At 36.1% G+C, this 19096-nt stretch overlaps 1 protein-coding gene across 2 annotated transcripts in view; it reads right to left on the reverse strand.

Moving 5' to 3' along the window:
- LOC126753585 (serine/threonine-protein kinase grp) overlaps nt 1-19096 on the reverse strand; it is a 44260-nt gene that overhangs the window by 17483 nt on the left and 7681 nt on the right. Inside the window, exons 2-4 of one of the 2 annotated variants that reach the window (XM_050465135.1) lie at nt 7563-7575; nt 6775-7186; nt 5455-5678 (exon numbers count right to left, since the gene is read on the reverse strand). In XM_050465135.1, coding sequence (XP_050321092.1) covers nt 5455-5678; nt 6775-6899 — 349 coding nt within the window. In that variant the 5' untranslated portion in view covers nt 6900-7186; nt 7563-7575. Of the gene's footprint in view, nt 1-5454; nt 5679-5748; nt 5852-6774; nt 7187-7562; nt 7576-19096 lie in introns of those variants that run through there. The other variant, XM_050465136.1, reaches the window with a different exon arrangement.

Here is a 19096-nt window from a genome sequence, read left to right on the forward strand (position 1 = left end):
AGCTCTACATCTCGCGCGAGTTCGTTCGAATGATTTTGGTGTATATAATGGGTATGAAACGCGTTCTTGCTCGACTCGTCCAAAAAACTTGAATTTTTTTCAAAAAGAGTACCTGAAACAGGTCTGGACATGCTTGATCGTGTGAATTCCGATTCCACATTCATGGAGAGCAATATATAACTGCCGATGAGACGCGGGTTTATGAGTTTGGCATGCAAAAACAAGTCAACAATTATCGGAATGAAGAGAAAAGAACAAGCCGAAACCAAAAAAATCACGCCAAAGCCGCTCAAAAATCGTTGCTCATTGTTGTGGTTGATATTCTTAGTTTGATACATCATGAATTTGTTCTAGAAGGACAGACGGTCTATAAGGAGTTCTATTTGGCGTCGAAAGCGGCCGAAATTGTGGAAGAACAATTCATGGATTTTACACGACGATAACACACCATCGCATCGAGCCATTTGTGACAGAATTTAAAGCTACAAACGCAACAAATAACATCGATCAATCACACCAGATTTGACTCCGTGTGATTTCTTGTTCCACAAACTGAAATTGCCGCTCCGTGGAACCCGTTTTCAGTCGATCGATGAGTTAAAACAAAATTCTTTGAAGGAGCTGACGGCCATCCGAAAACGTGCTAATGAAAAATGTTTCGGAGACTAGAAAAATTGTTGCCAAAAGTGTATTACATCTGGTGCGTATTACTTTGAAGGCAACAAAATAAATATTGATGACTAATTAAATATTTTTTTCGTTTTATTTACAATTTTCGGGTACTACTTTGGCACAATGTGTATAGTATGTACTTGGCTAGCGAAGATTATAGAATCTTCTTCTAGAAACCGCTTAAGCGATTATATAACAACAGCGCGCCAGTCGTTTCTTCTTTTCGCTACGTGGCATGGATATTCCAAGCGAAGCCAGGTCCTTCTCCACTTGGTCCTTCCAACGGAGTGGATCTTCCTCCTTCCCCCGGCATGCGTCGAATATTTTCAGACTGGAGTGTTTTCGTCCATCCGGACAACATGACCTAGCCAGGAGGATGGAGTCATGTGTAGAAGTTCACGCAAGTGAGGAAAGTTCTCTGATCGCCATTCACTTGGGAGTGGCCAGAAACGATTCTTTTACACATGGCTCAAGCAGCTCACTACTTCCGGTCTTTGACCAAGTATCCTCTGGGTAGCCTAAGAACATCCGTTCGAAGGCGAGCTTAAGTGAGAAGGCGAAACATTCCCTACAAGGGTTGTGCGCTGGGTTTGGGACCCGCCACGTAAAAAACACCCCCAGTGAAGAGATTATAGAATCTACAACTTATATATTTTATCCTTTATCATATATGTAAATATCCCCACATTGGACAAATGAAAAAAACTACAACTAATGGGTTTTCACGGCATTGTTTCTTTAAAATTCAATCAAAGCACACTAATGTGCTCTACAAATTCCCACATTTCCAAGTAAAGTACAAAAAAAAATCTAAAATTTTAATAACAAGAATTAGCAATTAAGACCACCTTCACAACAGGCATTAGTAGCATTTTTTTCCAAAGCTTTGTTTAACTTTTTAATATTGCTTTTTTAATATGCTCCTACTCCTTGACGGCAGCTAACCATAAAAACTACTCATAACTAACAAACCGCGGTGCTTGCAACAATAGTCACTGATGAATACACATCAGGATGTTGCACACACAAACCAAACACGCCGCACGCCAGTACGCCAACACGCCATTGCTGTAAATAATCATAAAAATAAGCCTACATATAATCAAACAATAGACGCGCACTGCCAGCCAGCCAGCGAAGCAGCAATGCATTCCCAATCCCAATGCCAATCTGGCCAACCAATCTCAACCCTATCGTTCGTCAGCGAACAATACCAACAAGCATCCACCAGGCGAGCTGAAGGCAGCGCCCGTGCAGAATGCGGCTCCTGGTGCAAAGCAGGCGAGGAAAGCGTACTTCAGCGACAGTAGTCGTCATTATAATGGATACCCTCACACTGCCTACTGCTCTGATACGTCCTCTTAATTTGCATTTATACACTATCGTTAATAGGTTGGGCGAAAATAGTGGCTAGGTATTATAGAATGGCAATCAACATACACAGTGCTACTTATATAAACATAAATATGTTTGTATATATGTGATAGAATAATAAAAAAATCTAGTCGAATAATAAGCTGTAGATGGAATGACTAGTTATTCAAATATATATGTATGTGTCTTATTTATATGCATGTACATACATATGTATATATGGTATATGAAAAAGATAGCATTTTGTAAATATAAATGTTTGTTCACAAATATTGCAGAAGCACAGTTATAATTACAGTTGTATGGTGCATAAAAATAGCAACGCTGTTATTTTTTCTTTTTTCAGTCCATAGTAATTAAGCGACATTCATAATTTAAATATAGCTTAATGAGAATTCAATTGAGCACAATTGATTAAATTTTTATATAAAAAAAAATATATTAAATATATAATAAATAATTGAGCTTGTAAACCTTTTTTGAAGTGCAAACGTTTTCTGAATTTTTTTCGAACTCATAATGAGTTATAAAATTCATAAAAAATTAGCCTTAATATAATTAAAATTTAATATTTATTAAGTTTAGAATGGCGAGGTTTACGAAAACAAATATGGCAGACCATTTTTGTAAAGAACAGAATTTTTTACAAATATACGAAATATTTTTTTTTCAAATTTTAGATACTGATACTGATGGAGTTTTTTGTGGCAACTTAAATCCAATTTTTCAGAGTATAAAGTGAAAAAATAAGCATTATTTTAGCCACCCTAATGTGCATATGTATATACATAAACACAATTTAACTCATAATACAGAGCATGTGAAAAATATACGTTGTAAAAAAGTATTATCCACTCAAAATATAAAAAATTGTAGAAGTAGTTCATGTTATTCCCCGAAGAACGAAGAGATGACAGTCACGAAACTCGTACGCTCTCACGATAGTCGTATATACAGCGTCTGCCAATAAGGTGTTTTTGTTGTTGTTGTAGCAGCATAAAACATTCCTGAAGTAATTTCGAGGAAAGGTACCGAGTTGACAGTCCTTGGCCGGATAAAAATCCGGGTCCGTTCTGGTTACTTAGACCCGACTGTTGTGGGAAGAAATAAAAGTGATTTTGACAGCTTGTGGCAGCCATGTTTGTTTACGAATTTGTGTCAAATTTTAATGTTGTTGCTGTAGTGGCAGAATTCTACCGAGTTAAGTCCTTGACCGGATAAAAAGTCCGGGTGCGTTACGGTTACGTAGACCCGACTGTTGTGGGAACATATGTAAAATTTTATCATTATGTTCAGTAAGGTTTGCCATTTCATCATGTCACGCTTCACGCTCGGAAATCGTCCTAGATTATTATGCAAATTAAATTCTTCGAAAAAATATCTTCTCAAATGGGACCCACTACATCCCCAATAATTGACCGTTTGGTGCTGATTGTGGTATTGCTGCTTCATCGGACCTTATTTCTTTCTAAATATGGCGGGAAGTGACTTTATCATCGTTTTAATACATCGTTGATCGTCTTTTTTTACCGGAATGTGATGAAATCGACGCGGATCTCTTTTTCCAAGAAGACAGTGCGCCGTCTCATGTATCATTTCTAAGCACACACGCATTGCCTCCAAGATCATGCGATTAGCGCCTCTAGATTATTTGCTCTGTGGATATATTAAATCAAAGGTTTACGCCAATCAACAAAGAACGCTCGAGGAGTTCGAAATACTGCACCGGGTAGAGCTTTTAGATCGAATTTTTATCAGACCAAGATCTGTCAAATCGGTAGCATTCCTCAAACATATTTTGGGAATGTTTACTACGACTACAATAACAACATTGGCAATGAGGAAAATATAAGGTACTCTTTGAAGAGAATGATAAAAATATTGATAAAACATTGACAATAAAGAATAAAATACCTAATAACTAAATACATAAAAATTAAGCAAAAATTAAATGAAAAAACTTTATAAGAAGAATAAAAGTTAGAAAACAAAAAATAATAAAGAAGTAAAATTAAAGAAAAAATAAAATAAAATAAAAAAATTAATATGAAATAAATGTTGACAAAATCAAAATAAAGTTTCTTTGCAATTAAATAATTCTCATATATGGCGGCGTTAAAGGGCTAATAGGTTTTATGCGAACTATGGGCCAAATTTGTAATATTTCCGAAAATAATTATGATTATTATACATAGCTCCCACTATTACAAACATAAATAATTTTACAATTATTAGCAAATAAATCACATTTATAAGACATTTAGAAGACTCGGACGGAAATATTGTTCTATTTTACAATTCCAGTTTATGATAGTCTACTTCCAGGCGCATATGTGGTAAGTATTTGGAAAAATATGCAACTTTAAAAATTAAATAAAAATGGTAAAGTTCATTCATAAGATGGAGATTCCTCTATTTCTCCATCTAATGAAGTCTACAATTTGTAGAATTAATGTTATTCTACTTTCAGGCGCATAAATGCGAGATATTTTTGGAAAATTATGAAAAATAAAGAAGGAAAAACATTTAACTACCGAAATAATTTCCAAAAAAATGCACAATAAATGGAGAATGCATAAAACGTGTGCATATGTTATAAAACCGATGTTAGCCTGCTTTCAGGCGCATAAATTCGAAATATTTTGTAAATTTATGAAAAATTAAATTTCAAAATAGAATTCCATACATTAAAAGAGGATTAAGATGGGTATACTCTTTTTGGAACAGATGTTAGCATACTTTCAGGCGCATTAATTCGAAATATTTTGGAAAATTATGAAAAATTAAATTTCCAAATAGAAATCTATACATTAAATAGAGGATTAAGATGGGTATACACTTTTTAGAACAGATGTTAACATACTTTCAGGCGCATAAATGTCAAATTTTGCCATTTTCATCATAAAAACACTTTTCAATATTCTATTGAGATTGCAATTTAACGCTAATGATCTGCTGTCACATAAGCATTTTAAATAAATATTGTTCACTTATTTATAATATATAACTTTACTTTTGTATCTTACACTAGTAAAATAACACCTATAAGCCGACACAGATTAGTCACAATTTTTACGCACACTAAGCTATGTACCATATAAATATAACTCAAGTAAAGTTTTCTAAAGAAACATGAATCATTTCTGCTGAAACATAGCCATATTAGGATGTTGATTAATAAAACGAAATTAACGCGACTTTAATTGATACTAATTAATATTTGCTTTTGCATATAGAGAAACAAAGAAATATGTATTATTAATTGCGTACAAGCGAATTTTCAGATCTAACTAATTTATAACCGGTATATACATACATTTCTGGTATATACATATGTATGTATATCTCTTTATGTAAACATATGCAAAAAGCAATTAATCAGCCATCAACACTTTTCAATTTACTTACCAATTCTGTCAAATAGCTCACCGCCGGCTGCATACTCCAAAAACAAATACTCGACATCATCGTGCGAACGCTTGCCGAAATAGCGCAGAATGTGTTTATCTTGTAGCAATTTTTGTATGCAAACTTCTTTGCGTACGGAGAGCATAGCATCCGGATGCTTTTTCAGATCAACCATTTTCATGGCAACAGCTTCGCCGGTTTGACGATTAATCAACAATTTTACTCTGCGAAAAAAACGAGAAAAAAATAAACGAGTTAGAAGAGCGCTAAAGCCACAAAGATGTGTAGACATACGCACACACGCATACACAGATACAGGTACACACAGATATATGTACATATGTACGAAAAAGTGCTCCCAAATAAAATATTAGACAATAGAATTCGTTTGGAGCGCCGTATGAACCCAGTTGGTATGCATTAAAGTGTAAGACTGGATATGCGGACGGACAGCTGCGAATTTTTTACTGGCTACATATCGATGTGTGGTGTCGTAAAGCAGCACACCGCAGGTCCACGACCGACTGACATGCTAAACACGAATTGTTACTACAACTCTCCGAGCGTTGTGGGCTCTGACGCTGCTGCTCGTACGTCGTATAATCCCTGCTCGATGGTATTAATAACATACCAACAAAACTGGCAAGTTGTATGTATGTATGTATGCGCATGCATATATGCGTTTGTTTTCATTATTTTACTTTTGTTGCGCTTATTGTCATTGCGTGGGGGTTGCAAATGTTGAATTCCATAACGAATATCAAGCACTAACTATGCAGAATGGAGCAATCAATTTACGATCTTTTTGTTGGTTAAAGAAAGCATTTTCATTTAATAAATATCTAATGAGTTTTGCAGAAATATTTTGCAAATATTTCAATGAAATGCCAAGTGTAAACCGAATTTACAAACACACACACACACCTTTACACACATGTATGCACTTACACTCCAATAAATGGGAGTAAAATATGTACCGAAATTGATTCAGTAAATTACAAGAGTTGCATGCGAAATGCGGACATGCGCAGAACCGTACAATTTTTCGTATTTTTGAGAAATACAATATACAAACATTATTAACACACTGTTTTGGTACCGGAAATTATGTAGCATTTATGTTTCAAATGCTCGCAATACGTTATTCAAGTAATCATGAAGCGCGCTACAAACGTACTTAACCCCACTTTTACTAATTAACCGCCATTAACTTGCCAACTAGCATACTTTCAGTTTTTAACTGTAAAATCGTAAAACAAAAAAGTATATATTAATTTAAAGTGCAACTAATAACGAAAATACAACAAAGTATCTACTCACTCGCCGTAGGCACCCTCGCCAAGTGTTTGCGCAAGTGTCCAACCTTCGACGAACTCGCGAGCGCCACCATCTCCATTGCCATCCACTTTTTGCGACTCAGACAAAGGCATTAGCGAAGCGGACATGTTGGCGGGTTGTATTTGCGACGGTGTCGTCTTCCTTGCTTCTCACCAAATTACGCTTAACGCTTCTAATACTTATCAAGGTATGTGGTTGTTTGGCGTTTTTTTTTTCTACGGCCGAGCCGTGCCGTTGCCTTCTTTGGTATTTTGCTGGCCTATGACTAACGTTCGTAATATGCCTTATGGTTGTTGCTGCATAATTGTCGACAACGGCATGTCGTCTGCATTTGCCGTCAGCGTCACTATCAGCGCCGATGCTGTCGTCGCTCTACGTTGTGTTGTTGCGGTTACTGTTATTAAATATATCTGTTGTTAGCATTATGTTTGTTGACTAAACTCATTTTCAATGCAATCATTAGATATTACACAATGAAGGCATTAATTTTGAATGCCGTTAAAGGGGGAACTGACAGAACTTCGCTAATATCATTGGTAAACAATAATAAAAAATATATATTTAAACAATTTTAATATTGCTTTCATAGATTTTTTCAATAAAAAATAAGTACAGCATAACTAAAACCAGCCAGGCTAATATTTATGCTCCATTGAGACTGAGACTATAAAGTCTATTTGCAATATTTTAGGTTACGTCGAACTTTTTTAACCGTTTTTGTGGCGAAATTTTGTCAGTCCCGCCATATTTGTAAAATAGCCGCTACATACTCAGAGTACAATGCTGAAAATAGAAGAAAAAATAATAATATATTAGTTAACAAACATTATAATTTATTGTGGAAATTTAAAAATAATTAATATAACTGCAGATTTTTTGTATGATATGGATCTGAGATTTTGCATACGTCTTTGTCTTCTATTCCCCGAGAAGCTGTTAATTTGTGGAGACCGTCGCTATCGGGCAACTAAAGCATATAGCTATCAAATACTTTCCCTTGTATGGAAAACTGGTTAATTGACGAGATATCTTCACGAAATTTAACACAGTTTATGGTCCAAGGCAAAAGTACAATAACCGAAGAAATTGTTCAAATCGGAGAACTATAGCCTCTAGCCTCCATACAAACTTTCTTATCTAAATCAAAATAAATATCTTTTTAAACCCTTTACCATAATACCTTACCTTTCTTTACCATAATAAAGAAAAGCACCTGTAAAGGGTATTATAGCTCCGAAGTTGACTTTTTTATCATCAGTGGTCGACAATCAGCAATGCGAAAAGACATTTTATTCGAAACAGATAACAAACATTGAAACATTCGAAAACAAAAATGCTAACACGATCACACTTGAAAATATCTTGAGCTCCCACCAACACCCCACCAACGTCAAATTTTGTTTAATTAAATAAATTTAATGTATGCTCTTGCCTTTTTTGTACGCTGCGAGATTACTCCTTTTTCAGTATTATTATTTTTTTTTTTTTGATTCAAGCTCGACCACAATTTTTCAATGAAATTGAATTAAAAACCTAGTAAATACAATACAAGGGGAGTATTTATATTTTTCTAACACAAATATAATTTAAATTATGCTTCAATTTATATTATTTTTAAGCAGTTCGTTTAATAAGTGTAAGAAAAAAGTAAACATTTAGGCTTTGTTTAATAAGCATAAGAAATTGAAAAACTAAAAAGTAAATTACGCTCAATAATATAAGAAATAAACTTATTTTATTTTTTCTACTTTCTGATGCGAAAATATTTCAACTTACAAATTTCGCAAAAACGAACTCTACCTTCTGCGCCACACTTCCATGTATGTAGATTAAATTATTAACCCAGCCGCTACATGCGATTAATCTTCGATGACTGAATTCTATTTTAAGCACGTAACGACAAAAAAATACTCAAAAACCTGATTTCTAGATTTATGTACGAATATAAATGGCGGGCAAAAAAAAATATGCCAGCAAAAGCAAAGAGGAACATAAGTATCGGCCACGTTAAACACCTTGCATACGTGTATGCGCACCAACACAACAATTCCTGGCGGTAATACCATAAAATGGGGAGCTCGAAGCAGTAGACAACTATTTTCCAATCATGAAAATTGGGCGCTGGGGCAATGTACTAGGAGTCCGGTGTCTACATACATGCAAACATTTGTATAAAAAAGTAATCGTAAAAATTGGCGAACTAACCCGGAGCAAAATTGCCAAGAGCAAGAACAATGGAAAAAAATACAATTTCCTTTATTTGCAATATTTTTGGAGATTTCACTGTAACTTGTGCCAGCATTGACTGCTTGGCAATGGCTGTGGCTGCTGTCATGGCAAGCATTGCGTAGTTCCTGCTCGCTTGATTGCGATTCGTACTGTGCTGTGCTGTAATTTTTCATTCTTTGGCATGGTCATGGTTCACTTTACACATTTGTATCAGCAGACTGGCCCCGAGTAGCAGCAAAAGCAGCAGCTCCACTGCAGCAACACTCACTACGCGCGCGGTCTAGGCAAACGCATGCGCCGCAGCAGCTCATATCAGCTCACAGGAGACCAAACCGGCAACTCATGCTAATGCAGCCAACAAAAAAAAAACCAAAAAGAATATGTGTGGGCGCATAAGCATAGTGAACGAGAGCAATACACACTGAGAGGAGCATAGTTGGAATCAAATTAAAAAAAAGTGCGCCCGAGGAGTTTACCACTTCGTGCTACGAATTCGAGTTTACCATAAGCGCGAGCAGCGCACAAATCTATATAACAAATGAGGTATATTTAAGTTTAAAAAAGTAAAAAAAATTAAAATTATGCAAAAGCATACGAATTTGCGCAAAAAACGAGCTTAACATTTTTTTCGGTTATGTTTGGCTGCGAAGCCGTTGACGGTCTTTGCCAACCCACACACACGCATAGGCACATACATATGTACATAGAAAGACACAACACAAACTTATTTTTTCACCTTCTCTACAACTCATTTGCGACCTTTACTGTCTTCGTAACGCTCAGAAGTAACCAGAACTATATAATGTATAGGCATTATTTTTTATATAGAGACAAATCTATACGAAAATAGTGCGGCAGTGAGATAACGTTTTAAATAGAATAGTGTGGAGCAGTGAGTGAGGGAGTCGAAAGAGAAATGAACTCTATTGCTGGCAGGCGTGCAGTGTGATAAATTGAAGTGACGGCGTAATGGGCTACGGAGGGTGCTGACGACCCAAGAAAGTTGATATTTTATAGACAGAGAGCATAAGCATAAGCGGCTTGGAGGCTGGCTGTGCAGTGCGACTGCTTGACTGCAAAAGTAATGTCACCACATTAAGTTTCACTCGAAATATATTTGTTTGCCATTTTCATTTCTCGCACAGCTTGTAGTTCACAGCGCAACAACAAACAGACTGATCAGCTAAACTCACACAGCAGCGGTCTGGTTTGGTCTGACTGCGTAGGCTTAGTTTAAAATAATTGTTACTAAGCATATTTTTTTTCGAATTTATTTTTCGTTGATATCGAACACTGAACGGGCCAATGGAGCAACGAAAATGTGGTCAAGAAAGAATGTGCAAAAATTTAGTTTTTTTTTTGCTTACATTTCATTGAAGTCGCCTGTCCGATCTGATGCTGCTGACAATGAAGTACATATTAAAAATTGTTGTTGCTACTACAAGTCGCTTGCTTGCCATTGTGTTGGCTTGACTCTTCTTTTACTTGGCGTTTTCTTTTTTTTTTTTTTTTGCTTAATTCTTTGCCTCCGACTGCCTTTGCGCTCTACAAAGGTAGCGCAGTTACCAAACGCTGGAGAAGATAATGACATTGCGCGCTGTTTGCGTGCTATTGTTCCACACACACATATACATATATACATACATGCACACAGCACAGCTTCCACCACCAAGTATTGCCGCCCTCAAGCTTTTTGGTAGAACCTTCGCTCACTCACAAAAGCACTCGCATTGCACGCACGTTCAACAGGCCACCAATATACTTACATACATATGCGAGCACTATTAAATTTCGCCCTATCTTTCATTTGCTTTGGTCGATTTCGGCTGCTGTCCTCCTGCCATAACCTTCTGCATTGTGTACTCTTCTTTCCACTTGCACATTCGTTTACACATTCAACAGTGCGAAGTTATAGCACTTAAAGAATGCTCCTTCAGCCATTCTGTTGCGTCTAGTGCCTTGTTGCCTTTGGCTGACTGATGCTGCTGCTGCTGCTAGCTGCAAACGACAGCCGGTCAGCCATTAAGCATTGCAGAGCCTGATGTAGAGGCATCGCATAATGGTGCGAGTATGTGTGTATAGCGGAGTGTAGGCTCGAATTTGGCTATACAGCAACGTGCGCAAAAGCTAAATGGTTGTTTTAGTTGTTTTAGATGTACAGACATACGTACATACACACACAAATATATGTTGGTTTAAGGATATTACTGGATATTAAACGCACAAAGCCTGCAAATTTAAAGTCAATTGAATTGAAAAAGTGTCATCTTATATCTTATATTTGCCAGCTTTTCTGTTCTTAAAATGAATTTTTTAATACTATTTAAAAATTTAGAAAAAAGAACTATATCTTTTATAGTATGTATCGACTATCAATAAAAAAACGATTTTTTTCTGAAGAGACCATAAATAAATAAAAAGAAAGTATATTAACAAAATTTTATGTAGATTAATAATCGGCAATTTCGAATTCCCTTGATCCCAGAGCCTATCTCCACAAAAACCTACAAAAAAAAAGGTTTGTGGTGGTGAGGAAAAGTTTTCCGCTTAAAATTAAGTCAAATTCAATAACCAAAATAATTTGTTTTTACAATAAATTAATATATGTACATAGGACGAAATAATCGAAGGACTAGGCAAAATTTTGATTTTCGACAAAATGGCGGCTAGTCAAAAAAATAGAGATTTGTGAGAAATTATTTTCGAAAACCTTATTCCTTTGAACATTACCTGACAAATATGTTTAAGAAGAACGTGCGAAAAGCTCAAGTCGATCGGTCCTGCCGTTTAAGGGATCGTCTCAGTCTGAACCTCCGAAAAGTCACTGATTTTCGTGAATTTTTTAATGTTGAAATGAACTAATCGGTCCGCTATCACGGTATGAAGAGTTTTTTTTTTTTGAAAATTGATAAAATGGCGCCGATTTAAACAAAAATATCAAATTTGGTCCTTTTTTCGACAGTTTTTTATAAAAAAAATATGAAGATTAAAAAAAAAGCTTTCAAAGAGCGATAGAGAATGACGTTAAAAATTTTCTCTCCAGATTGGAACTAGATATCGTCAAAACTTTTCTTATGAGAATGAGAATTGGAGTCGCTCTGTTCCTCACTCCGTTCCCTTTCTACAAGAAATTTTAATTTCGAATTCAAAATTTGACAGAATGTTTATTACATTATACTATCCGAGAATCCCAAAAAAAATCGATTTTTTTTTTTGAAAATTTCACAATGAAACGATCCCTTAAAAGAAATCTCTCCGAATCTTATAACAGTGTTTCGCGAAAAACGCGTTTAAAACTTTAGTGACCGTTTACATTAAGTTAAAAAGCATAAAACTTTTTATACTAGCGACTTTTTTCGTCAGAAGTCCTGAGCTGATCCTCTTAAGAAATTTTCTTATTCTTAGACTGTCAAAAATTCTGCAGAAAAAGCAACGATCACAGATTAAGTCGGGTTAATTTTAATATAAATTACCAAAAAAATATGCGGAATGAATTTTTTTGCAATATTTGTATCAAAATTGTACGAACTTTACAATAAATCACCAATTATTTTGCAATGCAGCAGTTTGCTCAAGTATTTTATACATCACTTACTAACTAATTTTTTTTAGACTCTTTTACAATGTCAGTTCGGTAAATTATTTAATTAAAAAAAAACATAATAACAATTAATAAATTAATTAATAATTTAAAATAATAATTCATTTAATTAATTTAATTATGCAACAAACATAATATACCAAATAGAAATATTTTTTATTTCATTATTTACAAAAACAGCTGGTTAATATGAATGCTATTAACGCACACGTTTATTAAACAGAGCCAGTCATTTAACACACCCAAACCAATTCAATTAATAAACGTTAACTGAAATAGAAATGTCCGTTTATTTGCGATCAAATCATGGCTATTAATACAGAATATAATAATAGTTGCTGCCTTAATATCTAAAAATAAATTTGGAATGCGAGTTACTTGCACATATGTATGTATAAAAAGCCTAGTCAATATGTGGAAAATATGACGACTGCATGAACAAACATACACAACTGATGCCAACACGTTTCGAAATCACTAGCAATAACTGGCATTCCCGGTCATTCCAAAAGAAGCCAATGAAGCCGAAAAGGTCGTTAAAAAGCGCGCGCACACGGTTGCATCTATGTACATATGTATGTATCGGCGAAAAAAATTAAATCGCGAAAAAGCGCAGTGCGCCGGAAAGATGCATTTCGTTGCGTTTGCTCTTGGCTAAAATTACTTGATCTATAAGAAAGCTAAGGCAGCAATGCACGCAAAAGCGCCGGCAAACGCCTTGCAAGCATAAAGGTATGCCAACAACATCAATACAACACTACAAACTGCATATATACATATGTACATACATACATAAGTGTGAGTGAATGTAAGGCGCAGTCAGTGGACACGTAATGTTCAATGGCCGGTTGGTTGTTGGTCGGCTTAAAATGCCGGCCTACAACTACCGCTTTGGCTGAGCTACAGTTTGGTGGCAGTTGATTGGGAGCAATCTCGTTTTGAATTGTTGTATGAGACGGACGACAACAGCATCCGCCGCTGTAGCAACAAACATTGATGCAGTGTATTGCAGGCATAGCAACAGTCGCCGGCACAAAGCGCCTGCACAGCGCGGAAAAAGTGCATTTTTAGACGCAGCAACGCGCCACATGCAGCAACAGCAGCAGCAACGGCGACATGGCATTGGCAATCGCCTGCAAGGTAGCAAAGCCAATACAAGTTTTCGTTTTGCTAGCTGCTAGCTGCTTGCTTTATTGCTGTGCAGTTTCGAGGCACATTTCAATTTAACGTGTTTTTTCGCCGCCGCGAAGACTTGAACTTGTCGGCATCTATTTTTCAACCTTTTATTGTTTTTTTTTTTAGTTTTTAATTCCTTTTTTTGCTTGTGAATTTAACGCTGTGACTGCTTTACTGCAGGAAAGACGTTCGTCTGTCCGTGGAATGGAACTTTTATATAGATAGGAATAGGTGCATATCGAAGAAGACGCAAACCAAAAAAAAAAAAAAAATTGCCAAAGTGGAAATTCCAGCAATACAAGTTTTTTTCGTCTGTCTTCCGTTGCAACGGACACATTGCTGGTTGCTTGTCGCGGCTGTTGCTGAGGGTATGATATCCTTTTTAATCTTCAACAATACTTTATACGCTTTTTTTGGAATGCTTTCAATTAAGGTAAGGAAAAGGTGAAGGGTATTAATATGTGCGAGTGTTTGTGTTTGCGTGTTACGCGCGTGTGTACATACATACATACATACATAGAAGCATCGTTATATGCCTTTCTGTACCTGTTTGTATGTGTGTATGTATGTATGTATGTGCACATATGTATGTATAAGGTGCATAAGAGCGCCGCCGCCGCCGCCATAGGGCGTGTATCCTCGAAATGTGTTCGTACAGATTTCTGTCGCAAACAATAAGTCTCATTTATGAGTACATAAAAACTAATTTGGAAAATTGTACGAATTTGTAATGTAATATATAACGGGTAATAATATTATTACAATATAATATAAAATTCGAATTGTTGTTTTTTTTTTAGTTTAGGCATACAATACGACTTACGTGTTTCGGGTGCCAATTAAATAACCACCGGCTTTGCTCCATTACGCCGAAAATTATCTGTTTTTGCGCAAAAATTATGTACCGTTATTAACTTTCCCAGCTAATGTCACCGTTTTTCCACATAATTTAACAGTTTATTAATCGTGTGGTTTTGCTCAAGTCTTATAATTTCTTTCCGACCACAAAGTCTGTCCACGCAACGGTACAACTTCGACACTACGAAAAGCGAAAAAAACTAAACTTAACACCGAAAAGTGTACCATTTTGTATTTCATCTACTGTTGTTGTTGGTAGGTATCTACACCACAAAATATCGTTTTTTTTTTCTTGTTTTAATCACCACGCTCAAGTCTCATCAGTCGGTAAGTATTGTCTGAAAGCAAGCACGACGCGTGCAAAAAGCCAAACTACACTAGCACAACGGTTTTGAAAATCCAGCCAACAGGCCAAGGAGATAAGCAAGCAGCAAGCAAAATTTGCTAATGTTGGAAAAAAATGGAAATTTAAGATGATACCGATTCCTTTCGTAACGAGCAAGTGCCAAAGTTAAACTGCAAAACCGCCAACTGCCGCAAAACGAAAACTGCGTTCCGCATCATCATCTTCGTTTACCGTCACACTGTCGAGAGTCGGCGACCGCACGAACAGGCGAATGAGCAGACATACGAGCAAACGAGCAAGGAACTAAACAGCCAACCAACCAACCAATCGACCGAATCGCAAGCCAGGCACATCAGGCAAAAAGGTAAAGGCAGTCATATAAGCAGGCAGCAGCATCAGCAGCAGCGGCAGCCGCTGTCTCACTATTGGGGTCCAGCCAGCGCTGCAAAACAGCCATCCAGCCAGCCTCATAGGTATGGCAGGCAAAGCTGTATTAAAAGCACAGCCTTTGTAATCATTGCAGTTGTGTGCGTGTGCTGTCGACCGCTGAAAAGGCTGCGCAGCTTGCAGCCAGCAAGCTCCACTTCCACTTCTCCAAAGGCACATACGCATACACAGCTCAGCAGCTTCTCTAGCAAGTTCGCGAATCTGCTTGACGTTCGTTTTGCTCTTGTCGTCGTGTCATATTGTCGGTCGGGAGTCATCGCAGGTCGCCGTCGCCGTCATCAATTCGTGTCGTTTACGTTTCCTACACCACCTTAGGTATCTACCAACAACTATTCTATATTTTTAAGCACAGGAAGAACATTATTAGCAAGCAGCAGTAGCAACGAAGTCTCCATTTGATACTAATGTACTGTATGTACAGCAACAATGAACAATGTCAACTTCTCCAACCACAGCCAACATACCTTGGCTTTGTATTGTCCTCATGAGCATCTTAAACATCCACCTATGCGACTTTGCTCTCACAAGTTTATGCTCTCGCTGCGCTTTTGGGCGAATTTTCAGCTTATTTTGCTTTCGTTTTTTGTTTTTTTTTTTGTTTTTGCAGCCGAAAACGGTTTTAGAGCATCCAACCTGCCATGGCTTGGGGACGACTCCCTTTACCACCTGTGCTTTATTTAAACGTTGCTGCGTGATTGCTTCCCACTTTACAATATCTGCTTTGCAGTCGGTTCAATGCGGCAATAGCTTCAATAACAACGGCATAATGTTGTTGATCATCATCATGAGCTTCATCAATGTTACAGACATGGCTATATATTCTATTACGTTCGGCTCCAGCAAACTCAACGTGGCCGCTTGGAGAGTTAAAGGTGCTTTTGCAGCAGCTGTGCTGCAGACAGACGGTCGGTTGGTCGGTCGTTCGAGTCGAGAGCGGTTAATGCAGTCAACCTTTGACAATTCGCCGTTTGGCGAGCTCGTTAAGAGGAATAAGGCTGCATACAAGCAGTGCAGAGTAGAAAAAAATAAAAAATATAATAGATTTGACTTCAAAATAACAGGATAACCCAACGAACCAAATGATAAAATGTACTCAAAAGTCTAGCGAATATGAAAATTGAAAGTAAATTCATAAAAGAGACATTTTTATGCAATTAGTATAATAAAGTAAGAGAGGAGTATGATCGAGCGGTGTTGAATTGTTTGTTGCCGTTGTTCTTGGTATATCTTTTCATGATGAAATTGTAAATATTGCTGAATACAATGAAAATTACGGATCATGATATATTACAAATGGCCGAAACGACACTTAGAAATCATATTATCCCTATTGTAAAACCCTTTATATCGATACTGAATGCCACTTGTTACCAAAAACTTCATCTGAAACATGAACGTCAGGATATTAGTATAAATTTTGATTCAATGTTTCCGCAAGAGACATCGGATGTTACCGCTATCAACAGGCGAGGTGGGTAGAGTCGTTTTGAGTCTCATTATACCATGGACAGGTCTGTCTGTACCGCGGGCTAGTACCTCATTATTTAAGAAATAGCTAATGTCAAAAATAGTTTCGTCCCGGCAATTTCGATGTAGAGGATGCTCTATATTTGTCGAATGCGACCGCTCACATAATATCTAGGATTAATTTCGAAGCTAGAAATATGTTTCGTCGCATTGACGACTTTGATTTGCTTATCAAACCTCAAAAAAGAATACATTTTTGAAGCGCATTGTTACTGGCGATGAAAATTTGGGATGTTTACAAGAATGTTAAAGGCAAGAGATCATGGTCTAACAAGAAAGAACCAGAACAAACGACTTCGAAGGCCGTTAGCCGTTCCCACAACAGTCGGGTCTACGTAACCGGAATGGTCCCGGATTTTTATCCAGCCAAGGACTGTCAACTCGGCAAAATTCTGCCGCTACCACAACAACAAGACCGATAGGCACCAAAAAAAGGTTATTTTGTCTCTTCGATGAGATTTCAAAAGAATCGTTTATTTTGAGCTTTGGCCCGACAATACCACGATTATGTCTGAAGTGTATTGTGATCAGCTGGACAAATTGAGCGATGCACTCAAACAGAAGAGGTCAAAATTGATCTATAGACCTCCTTGTAGAAGATAAAGAGAGACCTCATACAACTTTGATGACTCGCCAAAAGTTTTTGCAGCTACCACGTCTACCATATTCTCCAGACTTTGCACCTTCGGACTATTACTTTTTCCATTTTATCATAAATATTTTGGATGGGAGAACCTTCATCTCAAACAAGGACTTCAAAAACCTTGAACCAGTTTTTTGGCCAGTTTCATATAATGTCTTACACAATTTGGGGACTTATAACTTGTGATAACGCATCGTTATTACATACAAAAATGAGTTTACGCAGTTACAATTCTGAGTTTTCGCTTCGTTATAACTTTGTCGAGACTATATGAAACCCCTAAATAAAAAAACGTGTTTAAATTGCTTCACGAAATTACTTAGTGAATGACCCAATATATGTAATTGTTAGTAAAGTGCCATAGTCCTTCCTTTACATTTCGCCGAAAAATAAATTTTTTCAGATATCATTTCTCCCTTCATTTTTGTTCATAATATTTTTCATTTATTTGACTTGCATTTTTCTTATTTTAAAGGATTCTTTCACTGTTTCCCTTTTTGCATTTTAATCTTCTTTAAATTTATTTGCTTCTTGCTGCATTCTCCACAATCCAACAAGGTTATCTTTTTTCTGTTGACAAACTGACGAATCCGCAGCGTAAATGAAATTAAATAGAAATGCAACAAATAAAGTTATATAATTCAATTTTATATGAATTTTTTCTCGGGCATAATGCATACACATTCCAAGTTGTGTAAATATACATATGTATACAAAGTGATGTATGTGATACATACATACATACATATGTACATACATACTATATGTACATATATTATACTAAACATGTATGTATGTAAATGCACATTTAATATATTTTTTTACTCACTTCCTTTCTTTCTACTTGTGGCCACTATGTGGTATACGTAACATGAAAAGCTCCATTTTCTGGGGTTAATGCACGCAGCGCACAAAATGCACGCTAACCAACCAAAAAAAACGAACAAAACAAAAGTGAATGAGTAACAATAGCGCGCAGTTGGAAAATCTGTATATGTATGTATGTATTTGAAAATAAAAGGAATGTTTAAATTTTCCTTAAAAATATGAAATTTAACACAATAACGGCCGCTAATGTCGAAATATACATACTTCCAAAAACAAAGCTTTTTGTAAAACATACTTGTATAGTCGTTCAGAGGAGAGAGAGTTTTCAAAACAAGTGTGTTACCGTTAATCGTACAGTCATGTACAAAGAAATAGCACACTTTGAACATGTAACAAAATTTAAATTTTTCATAAGCATAGCATAAATTGAGGAGTTACATATGTATGTACAAAAATTAAAAGAAAAATTTAAAATAAAATTTAAAAAAAATTCAAAAATTTAAAAAAAAATTAAAAAAAAAATTAAAAAACAAAATTTTTTAAAAATTTAAAAAAAAATTTTATCAATAGTTTATTTTAAAAAGAAATTATTGAGTTTTAAATTTTGGTCTGAACATAGAAATAACACAGTAAGCCGTTTCAGCGGAAT

The sequence above is a fragment of the Bactrocera neohumeralis genome, chromosome 3 (genome assembly GCF_024586455.1).
Source record: "Bactrocera neohumeralis isolate Rockhampton chromosome 3, APGP_CSIRO_Bneo_wtdbg2-racon-allhic-juicebox.fasta_v2, whole genome shotgun sequence".
NCBI classification, from domain to species: domain Eukaryota; kingdom Metazoa; phylum Arthropoda; class Insecta; order Diptera; family Tephritidae; genus Bactrocera; species Bactrocera neohumeralis.